General features: G+C 48.3%; 1 protein-coding gene across 1 annotated transcript in view; it reads right to left on the minus strand.

The window, feature by feature from the left end:
• EXT2 (exostosin glycosyltransferase 2) overlaps positions 1–8962 on the minus strand; it is a 102150-nt gene extending 93188 nt beyond the window's left edge. The window contains exons 1-3 of the mRNA XM_004682888.2: positions 8399–8962; positions 7439–7528; positions 2782–2898 (exon numbers count right to left, since the gene is read on the minus strand). Of these exons, the coding sequence (XP_004682945.1) occupies positions 2782–2898; positions 7439–7528; positions 8399–8934 (743 nt within the window). The 5' untranslated portion in view covers positions 8935–8962. The remainder of the gene's footprint in view (positions 1–2781; positions 2899–7438; positions 7529–8398) is intronic.
• Between the last annotated feature and the right edge of the window lie 2281 nt (positions 8963–11243).

The following is an 11243-nucleotide window of genomic DNA, read 5'->3' on the forward strand; positions in this document are numbered from 1 at the left end:
CCCCCCCCCAAGAAAAACCCTGAAAAGGATTAACAAAGTAGAAGGACTTCTATTTGTCATTTAATGCCTTACTATAAAAATGACAGTAATCAAGACAGTGTGGTAGTGACCAAAGGACAGATATATAGACCAAAGGGACAGAACTGAAAATCCAGAAATAAACCCACATGTCTATGGGTGGCTGGTCCTCCACAAGAGCGCCAAGATCACTCAATGGGCAAAGAAGTCTTTTTGATAGTATTGTTGAGACACCTGGATATCCACAAGTATAAAAATGAGGGTGGGCCCTGATCTCATCCATTACAAAAATTAACTCAACATTGATCAAAAACTCTGTAAGAGCTAAAACTACAAAACTCTTACATGAAACATAGTTATAAATCTTAACGGTATTGGATTAGGCAATGGCTTATTTAAATATGACATCAGAAGTACAAGAAAATCAGCAAATTGCAAAGAGATAAATGGACTCTATCAAAATTAGAAACTTGTGTGTGTCAAAGGACACAATCAAAAAAATAAAATGAAAACCTAGAATGGGAGCAAGAATTCCCATGACTCAGTATGAAAAACACAACCCCATCTAAAATGGGTAAATGCCTAGATAGTTCTCCAAAGCAGTTATGTAAATGGCCAAAAAGCACATGATAAGATATCTGACGTTATTATTCACAAAGGAAATGCAAATCAAAAACAGAATGAGATACTACTTCCCACCAAATAAATAACTAGAATGAAAAAAGATAACAGCAAGTGCTGAAAAGGATATAGAGAAACCGGAATGCTGGCACACTGCATGAGGATGCAAACAGGTGCAGCTGCTCTGGGAAATACTCTGGCAGTGCTTCAAAGCCAAGCACACTGTGACCACCTGACACAGCAATTCCGTTCCTCATCACTATTCAAGATGTTGAAAACATGTTTCATGTTTACATCACTGTTCATAGCAGCATTACTGTTCATAGTAAGTTAAAAGCAAAAACAACCCAAGTGTCCATTAAACTGATGGATGGATAAATAAAACATGATGTGATAAGTTATTATTCAGCTGAAAAAGGAATGAAGTACGGGTTCTACGTTACAAAATGCATAAACCATGAAAAAACTGAGCTCAGTGAAAGCATGCAGACACAAAAGTCCGCCGAGTGTATAAATAACTATATTTATATGAAATGTCCAGAATGGCAAATCCACAGAAACAAAAATTACATCCACAGTTACTGATGAGGGCAGCTGATTGCTACTGGATTTATTTGGGCGGGGGGTAGGGTGATGAAACGTTCTGAAATTAAGAAAGTACTGATGACAGTTGAACAAGGTTGTGAAATATACTTTTAAAAGAGTCAAGTTTGCGGTATATGAGTTGTACCTCAATTTATAAAATAAACTAATTCTACTCTAAGTGTCCACTGGCAGAGAAAAATCTAGAAAACTAATCTAAACAAGTTCCTGAACCATTCAGACTTTATTTCGCACTTGCCTAAGGGTAATGGAATGAATATTTAATAAAATGTCATAAAAATGTTTAATGGACTTTATAATCATCTACATGATCAAATTTGCTATGCCTAAAGTAAGTCTCAGAACTGAGTCCTTGACCACTAGACAAGACACACACCAGCGAGAAGTGTCTTTCTCTTGGAAAAGTCCTTTTACTTCGCAAAGTATTCATAAAGGCTTCCAGGGAAAGTCTGGTGTTAATGTCTGCAAGCAAACTATTTCCTGAAGACGGATCTGAGAGGAAATGCTATGTGTGGGTGTTTAAAATTTCACCCACTACAATGTTTCTTATATGGCAATATACAAATCAGTCACCTTAATACAGGGACATTTGTTCTCATGTGTTTCATTGTAATAAAGAATGTTATTCTAGTATATGCTTACAGCTCACTGAAACTTGTCACTATAGATTAGCTTGATTTTCCAACAGACCACAGCAAGCAAGGTCAAACAAAATGCCCTGCACAGTCACGCTATCGGCGTTTTTCACCTACTCATGTATCTCAAAACTACGAGTAAAGCAGGTGCCAGGCACAGAGAGCAGGGCAGGGAACACGGCGCAGGCCAGTAACGCCCAAACTCAAGGCACCGTAGCGCTGAGCACCTCACTAGGACAGGCGTGCAGGCCGCGGTGGGGCAGGAAGCAGGGCCACTCCCGGGGAGTGCGCTCCCTGCAAGTGCTATTCAAGTTGAAACCCAAAGCTTAAGCAGGCTAATAGTCTGATGAAAATGAGGATGAAGAGTAGATGCAGCCCAGAAAAGCTCACAAAGTTTGTTCTAGGAACTAAAAAAATAAATAAATAAAGCTAGACATGGAGACGGCAGTCATGTGAAAGAGGATCTTGGAGACATTTCAGGAGGCTGGAGCTTATCTGAAGGGCAGTGAGAAGTCAACAGTACGGCAGGGGTCAGGAGGGAGGACCAGGCTGGAGAAACAAACAGGGAGCCATTCAGTGGTGAAGAGAGAGACAGTGGTGATCTGGTGTGGGCTGGGAACAGAAGAGGACAGGCAGTCAGAACTGAGGCATGTTCACCATGCCAGTCAACAGGGCTTCTTCTGATACAGGAGTAAGGGCATCACATAGATTTCTGACTTGAAAAACATGGTGGAAGCATTGTAAATTCACCAAGACAGAACCGGTGGAAGGAGGAACAGGCCTGGGGAGGGCGGGGAAGCTGGCACTCAGGGCCGCCAGCCTGTAGTGGGTGCTCTGGCTGCTGAGACACCTGCACGCTGCACCCCGCCGGCATCGCACAGCACACATGCACAAGGTGCCTTACCCGGGTCCTTTTTCTGGAAGGTCCACCTCGGCTGACAGTGGACTATAGACAGGAATGCTGACATCATAGCCTTGCCGGTAGGTCCATGTAGAGAAGCCGCCACCAGCCAGCAGAGCCCTGAAAACAAAGGACGGTGCCAAACAATGAGAAAGAAAGATCTTCATTCTGAAAGCTCTGAGGAAAATTATCTGAGTAACTGAGTATTTTTTTTTAAATTTATTTATGCATACAAGAACTGGGGTATAGACCAGCGATGTGGTGGGAGTGAATGGGGATGAGAAAGGATTTACCAGAGACAGAGTGGGAAGCAGAACAGGCAGACTGGCTTCTGAAATACACTGCTGAGGGGAGCAGCAGGCAAGACAGGAGAGGTCTGCTACGCCACGTGGGTCAGCTCCCTGCCGGGGGATCGAACTCATACTGCAGTGGCTGGTGATAGCTTGATTGCGCTGAGACATCAACCCCCCGAGGAACTGAGTCTTATTAATAAAATCAGTAACAGTTGATCTGCCTCGGGCTTTCTAGTACCTTGGAGCTACACAACAATCAAGTGCGTCCACCAGCTCCCTCATCCACCCCCGTACTCCATCTTAGTAACCCGATTCCCTACACAGGAAGCAGAAGCCAGCACTGGACCGCAACGCTTCTCTGGCAGGGTGCATGCACTAGCTTTTACTTCACTCGAAAGCCATGTACATACTGTTTTGATTGGATCCAGCAAGTAGTGCCATGACACTTCATCAGAGAAAGGAAGCAGGTGTCTCTCCACCAACTTTTACTGTTTTCTGTCCCCAGGGCCCAAACCCATCGGCATCACTTACTGGGCAGAATTTTGCAGTTCCACACACTGCACATTGTGAGCCAAAATGTCTGAACTGAGAAACCACATTTTTTGCGATATTGATTGCTACCAATCCCCTCCCTGCCCTGATGACAGCCTGCACTCCCTTCTAACATGACCGGTTGAAGTTCAAAGATTTTCAAACCACTCCTAGAAATCCCAATCTGTTTGTTTAAGCTTTATGAAACCAAGAACTGGTGAGTGAGGCAATGTGCAGGCTAAAAATCTCTCCAGCTGCCAGTCTACTCTGTAAAACTTAATGACCATCCTTAGTACCAACATACGGTCTTATTTTTCCTGATTAGCATTCAGCAATGAATCCATCCAACGTGCATTTGGGTGGGTTCTACGACCGTGATGGCAAGCAGACTCCCGGGGCCCCAGAGCAGCAAGCACAGATGTCATCTACAGGCACCAGGCCGTCCAGGTAAGCCAGGCGGTGAGTGAGCACGTGATCTCCCCACCGCCCGGAGGAGAGGGGCAGAGACAGTGTTAAAGATGGAGTGAGTGTGCATAACATAGACCTTCATTTTTATTCTGTCCCTGGGGCCCCGAGTGGTCGTCCTGGCCCCTGCAGGCAGGGCATGTGCCCTGGAGGAGGAAAGCGAAGCATGCCTGTGTCATAACAGATGTCACGGAGCACACACGTGCACGCTCCACTGTGAGCCTGGAAAGAGTCGAGGCTTGGAAACAGGCCCCGCAGCGGCCCTGCTACCAGCAAGACAAACTTGGAGTCAGGGTGTCTTCCTATGCCAAGGTTTCCATGACATTATAATAGAGAAAATCTTGTAAGTGCCCTCTGCTTTACAGAACACATGTTTCACATTGCCTGAAAAGTGAATTTCTGAGAAGCACATTCTGTTTTCCAATTCTGAATCCCAAAAGCAGAGATCAGTTCCAAAGTCGCAAGAGAATAATAGAAAACGTGAAGCGGAAAGACTCAGGTCAGTGAGCAGACTCTGGCCGCAAGTGGCACGCTGCCCAGTGTCCCGAGCACTCCAGCAGCGCCCAGGACCCCCTGACGCCAGAGCTGCATTGCCCCCACCCAGCCCCAGCAACCCCATCTCCACCGCCCTACTCCGGCTCTCTCCTCAGATCTCCTCACACTTCTCCCCCTCTGAGTATTCACAGCGCAGGAACAGAGTTCACAGGCAAGTTCAACCTTCGCTTGCCTTAAAACCATGCAAGTGACCCGGGCTGCAAACCCCTCAAACATAAAGCTTCGGGTTTGGGGAGGGGCGGGGAGGGAAGAAAAACCAACAGACCGATTCTATTACATTGCTCAGTGAGTCAATTACTCTATTACTTGCTCAGTGAGTCAAACAAGCTGTAAAAAAACCATTTATGGGACAGGTAGATGTGAACAATAGCTAGATACCTGGTGACATTTAAACACTACTGGTAACTACTTTGGCACATTAATATTTACGTTCCTTTGAAAAGCCTTCATTCCAAGTGGAAATGTCTGTGGACACAACACTCGCACGTCTGGGTCCATCTCCAGTGCCTGCTGGGCAGAGTGGACAGAGGGTGCAGACTGCCCTCGAGCCGAGGAATTCTGACCCGGACAGGGCACGGCAGGCTCTCTTCTTCGTTGTCGGCTGAATTATCCCCTAACAAATCTGAAGTAAATAAACACACACCCACACCCAGGAGGGACCTGTGAAAAATGGGTGCAAAGAAAAGGACAATAAAAGTCTCAGGTGGTGAAAATATGAGGGGACACAGCTGAGAAAACAAACACCAGAAAAACAGGGCACGGAGGAGGCCAGATGTGCACCCGGCACGTCAAAGCGTCACGGGACAGCGGGGCTGTGTCCGCCAAGTCCAGAGGGAGGTGCGCAGCGTTTTACAGAGGCGGCCGCTCAGTGAGAAGCGGGCGGGGCACATGTGACGGGCGCTCTTCCCGTTCACCCTCGTACACCGGCACCCCACTCTGATCCTGTGCAAAGAAGCTGTGTGTGCGTCAAGTGTACGGCCGTTCCTAGCGAGAGAAACAGATTTCAGAGGCATCAAAGATGGAGCAGCCAGGGAGACATTTCCTTGAGCCTGCCCCTGCATTTGCAACAGTGGAGTGACTCATAAGTAAGCCCACCTACGACCTTGGACTTCAGGAGATCCTAGCAGCAGTTTAATCTGGCCCATCTGTCTTCTAATTTGCAAATAATATGATATGAGCTCCTGTTAAAACCATTCTGCGCTCCTGGTTTTTACATCCCCCTGAATCCAGGAGCAAGGACAAAGGATAAGAAAACCTAACAAACAAATCTGCTATTCCTAACCCCAACCAGCAGACCACCTAGGCTTCAAAATGAAATTTCCTACTAGGCTTCAAAATGAAATTTCCTACATGCAAAGAGATAGAGAAGGGCTCTACGGTGATTCATTACTTGCTACAGGATTGCCAATAATCACTTACAGAAGCGCATGAGAAGGGAAAACGATTCAACCTTCCTGATCCTTAACACCTAAGCGCCAGCACAACTTCAGCTTTCTCCTGATTACACTTTCCTGCAGCGAAGTGAAACCCTATTTAAACATGTGCAGTTGATAAAAATAAAATCCTTCTTCCATGTAGATACATATACTAAGATGTCAGCAAACAGTGGAATGACCCAGGCAGAAATCAGCCCTCTCACAATAAACCCAGAACAGCAGGTGAAGACACTGCATTCCAACAGCCTCGGCCCTCCCCTCCTCTGTCCTCTCAAGTACTTCACTTCCCCAGAACAACCAAGTCACAGAAGACCCACGTGGGAACAGAGGCGGCTGGGGTTTCCGCAGGCTCCGTGCAGCCTGACTGCCCTCTGTCGTCAGCAGCGGTGTCTACATCAAAGCTGCGCGGCCCTGGGGTGCGTGCCTCCTCCAGGGCCAACTCAACACTGACTCAGCAGCCACCTACGCTCAGTAACTCTTGTGGGAACAGCAGAGCTAAGTGCCTAACAATGACAGCCCCTGACAGGCCGAGAACCAGCTGGCCTCCGGCTGCTCTCACCTACAGTGACAAAGATTTCAAGTTAAATATCACTGTAATAAAATTGGCTACAAATGAGTTTATACATAAACTCCGAAAAACCCATTATCTTGAGTACAGGTCCTTTAACTTGAACCCAAACTTTCTGCTTTCCTCCAATCCTTGAACCAAGCAGGAGAGGACCCCGAAGCTGCACATTCCTCGTTCTCACGCTTTCCAAGAAGCCTGCAGTCCAGCCAAGGCACAAAAGGGCCGGGAAATAGAGTTGGCGAACTCAGAATCACGGCTGGGCAGTCACAGCCACACAGAGCACACTGTCTGTGAGGAAGGTTTTGTAGGAAGGAAGGAAATTAGTGGGCAGGGGTGGGGTGGGCAAAGAAAAGACGGAAGGAAGAACCTACTGACTAAGGAGAAGAGGGTGAAACCAGCGTCCTCAGGCTCACTTCACACCACACCATCAGCGTCCTCAGGCTCACTTCTTCCCCCAGGAAGCGGTGGCTCTACTTTTGGCAAAGGCTCTCAGACTCAGAGAGAGATGACGCCAGCCCACCATACACCAGGTCTCGGGGCGGATGCCGGACTGCAGACTGAGGGAAAGGCGGCCTTCTGGATGCCACGCCAGAAGGGCAGCGCTGGCTGGCCCTCCCCAACACACAGAGGCGGGTCTCACATCTCTACACTCTATGTCTTGAAGAAGGACATGCTGAGGACGATTTTCTTATTTTAATGAATGACTCCGAAGTGTGTCCCAATAAGTGTGGGAATAGGATTTCATGTGAACCAAAACTTGCATTTACTTAACCCTCGGAAGCCCATCAGTCAGACAACCCCAGAACACCTACCTGTCTCTGGGGACATCCAGGGCTGTGTTGTAATCTGGGGGGCTCCCAGGCAACATGTTGAACAGCAGGTGATTTGTACCTCGGTCCCACCTATTATGAAATCAAACATGCAGGAGAATTCCTGTGTCAACTCGGGAAACAAAGCAGGTATCCCCAGCCCAGAAGAGGACGCTGCTCGGGTGTGCGAGTGGACCCCTAGAGATCCCAGACCGCCTCGGTACTCGCCTGGCTCTGCAAGAGGCAAATGGAGGCTGTGTGTTTCAAGCTTGTCCACTTTAGAACTGCTTTAACAATGCACATTACCTAAATGGTCACCCTTTGGTTAAAAGAAACACAAATGAAATACAGAAAGCTAGTTAAGCACCGTTGGGAACATCTGCAGAATGGAATATGACACAATCCTTAAAATTATATGGTAAAAGAATATGAAGTTATCTGGAAGTATATTCATGATAAATTAAAAGGAAAGGGCAAAAGGCTATGAGATCTAATTCTTGACAAAAATGTGTATTTACACACACACAGCGTGTAGCTTTAGATAAAATGCAACATATACTCATGTGCACAGGATATGTTTATACAAAACTGACTGGAATGTAACATCAAAGTCAGCAATGATCATCTTTCAGAGGCAGGATTATGGGACGAAGCTTACCTGTTTCTGGCCCTGGCTTGCCTGCAGGTGCGGCAAACTACATTAACTAAGCAATACTGGGGGAAAGGTTAAGCTGCAGGACAGGTGTGGGGAGAACCTAGCTGTGAGCCTCTGGGAACCCGGAGCAGCCGCGCGGGGCAGACTGCTCCCACCGGCCGACGCGAGGCTCCCGCTGAGGCCCACGCTCCCGGTGACCCGCAGCCGCCCCTCGGCCATCGCCCTCCTGAGCGGGGGGGGGGGGGAGCAGGCCGGCGGCCCGAAGGCCCGGCACCCCCGCTCTGGAGGCCCCGCCCCGGGCCAGGTACCTGGAGAGCTGCGCCAGCGCCTGCGCGGTCTCCTTGATGCGCAGCGTGTTCTGGTTCAGCACGTCGATGGACGGGACAAACAGGCAGGCCCGGGTGATGTCATCCGTGTAGTAGTCGCTGTCCGCGATGGCCGCCAGCAAGTCGTTGTACTCCCGGGAGATGGTGTTGCTGACCGGGACGCCGAAGTCATCCACGTACTTCTTGAGAGAGTAGATGTACACCTTGATTTTGTTCTTTGGGTTGAAGCCGCAGCGGTAGACGTCAAAACACGTGTGCATCCTGCAACTGAGGTCGCCGCGCTCGGGGACGGGGCTGTCGGCCGGCAGCCGGACCACCGGCACGTCCCGGATGCTGCGCTTCTCCACGTTCCAGTCGCTGGAGGACTCGATGGAGTGAGGCCAGAACTGGAACATGCCGGTGGCGATGAGGCCCAGGAGGACGACAGAGAAGAGGGTGATGTAGTAGATTCGGTGCTTCGTCTTCATCCTCGGGATGAGGGCAGGACCCCGGATGTTGTACTTGACAGACGCACACATAATGGCACAGGCAGCCCCTCCCTCACACTCCTGGTTACCAGAGGGAGAAAGGAGACTCGTTAGCGTACAGGTGACACTTGAAAAGGCTGAGTTTTAATATACCTGGTTTCTTCCCTGAAGCAATGTCATGAAATAGCTAAAAGGAAAGTTTTGACACCTGTTATATACAAATAGACGTTTGCATATGTGAATATACAGCATATACAATGATATGTTTAATATCTAATTCCACCTATATTATAGCATAAAATTAATGCATTTAAAAAGTTTAACTGCAAATATATGCTCATTGTAAACATAAGGTGGCAAATGTGGGGGGCACTGAAAGAAAGAAAAATCAGAAGTGAGTAGCCAGAGATAGTTGCTGTTTTATTTTTTAACACCTGCTGAAGATAAACTGATGCTTTACCTGGACAAACTGATCTTTGGCTATTCGAAAACCTGTTTTCATTCGATTCATCCAGCCACTCATTCCAGCTTCTACTGCGCACCTTTTTGCTTCGCGGGGAAAGCACCAAGGGACGCAGGGGAGGTAACAGCGAGAAAGGTGCTAAGAACCACAAAACTAGCAAAATGCAGAGTGCAGAATACCTCTAGGAAGTGTCTACACAGTGCCCCTGAGAGAAGAGGTAGCTGTGTAGTAACACACACACTGCTTTACAATGACGTATTTCATTGACACGTTTAGAAGAACGGACGGAGGAGGGGGAGAACAAGGGAACAGAGAGGGAGGGCGGTCCAGTGTGAGGAAGTCCCTTTCCAAAGATCAATACCAACGAGTCCTCCCCTAGGTGAAAGTGCATGTGGCTTTTCCACTCAAAAGGAGGGTCTAGTCCCCTCCCCCCAATCTGGGCTAATCTTGCGACTTATTTTGACCAAGAGAATGTGGCAGAGGTGACGTTCCAGGATGCTGCACCTAGGCCTTAGGAGACCCTGGAGCTTGCTGCTTTTGTCATAGCGGAAGGTAGCTGCTCAAGTAGTTATATGGAACGGGCAGAACTGTAAAAGAAAGACACACTGTCTTCCAGGCAGCGGGGGACTTCTAAAGCAAAATGCTAGAAGTGCAATTAAGAACTTCTGTTCATCAAAAGACACCACAAGGAAGTAAAAGGACAAGTTATAGCCTATATCCAAACCATATAATGTTGTATATGATTATACAACTGGGGCTTGCTGTAGCCTCTGAGGAAGCATATAATGTTACCTCAATAAAAAGACAATTTTTTTTAAAGATTTATTTACTTATGCATACAGAACTGGGGTACAAGCCAGAGGTGCAGGGGCAGTGAGAGGATTCACCAGAGACAGAGTGGGGAGCAGGACAGGCAGATCGACGAAGTACACTGCTGAGGGGAGCAGCGGGCGGGTCAGGGGAGGTCTGCCTGGCCATGTCGGTCACCTCCAGGGCGGAGATGGAACTCTCGCTGAAGTGGCTTTAGCTTCTTAGTGTCGCGCGTTAACCTGCTGTGCCATCAGGAGGGACCCAAGACAATTAAATTTTTGAAAGCAAGCTGCAAAGCAGAATATATTTGCAGTACATATAACCAATAAGGATTAGCAACCAGAAAAGGTTTCATCTCATCAACCGTCAGGAAAAGTAAGTTACTCCACCCAGCACAGCGAAATGCAAGCATCAACCACCACCAAGTGCTGCCAAACATGGGCGCTCCCCTGGAAGGGGTATCACTTGGCTGCAGTCCCAAGTGGTCAGCAGAAGGGCTGGAAAAAAGAGGGGGCAAGTGTTAAGAGGCCTAGGCTCCACATCTTGTTACCTCCTCCCCTAAAACCACTTCTTAGGAGGTAGTCCCAGAAAGCAGATTGACAGGCCAAGCAGACAGACAGGAACCCGGGAAGCAAGGAGTGTGCGCTACTAAGCAGCTACTGCCTTGACACCAGGAGCTTGTGAAGCCTCTGAGGAAGAACCAGGATTACCCCTCATCCCTGAGGGGGTGAGCAGCCACAGCATTTATCTGCCAACTCTGACCCACTGCTGCTGGAAGGGTGTCCGGCACTGATACCAGCTCCGACCCTGTGTGCAAAGGTCCAGGTATCACCCCTCCCTCGCCGTACAGTTAGTCTGGCAGAGAGCTGCTAGCAAAGACTGCGGGACATCTATCGATCCGTGCAGGGGTGTCGCAAAGTCTTTCAAACAGACCCAGCCTCCCCCTCACTCCATGGACGAGTCTGGGGGCTCATGCCTGAAGCTAGTTGAGGGAGGCTGACTTTCCAGTGCAGCTGCGGACATCAGCCGTCCACTGGCCAGCTCTTAACTGCTTTCTGCTTACACAAGTCCAGCACTCCCTAGGTGA

This window comes from Condylura cristata, unplaced genomic scaffold (assembly GCF_000260355.1).
Source record: "Condylura cristata isolate star-nosed mole 26May11 unplaced genomic scaffold, ConCri1.0 scaffold00015, whole genome shotgun sequence".
Lineage (NCBI taxonomy): Eukaryota > Metazoa > Chordata > Mammalia > Eulipotyphla > Talpidae > Condylura > Condylura cristata.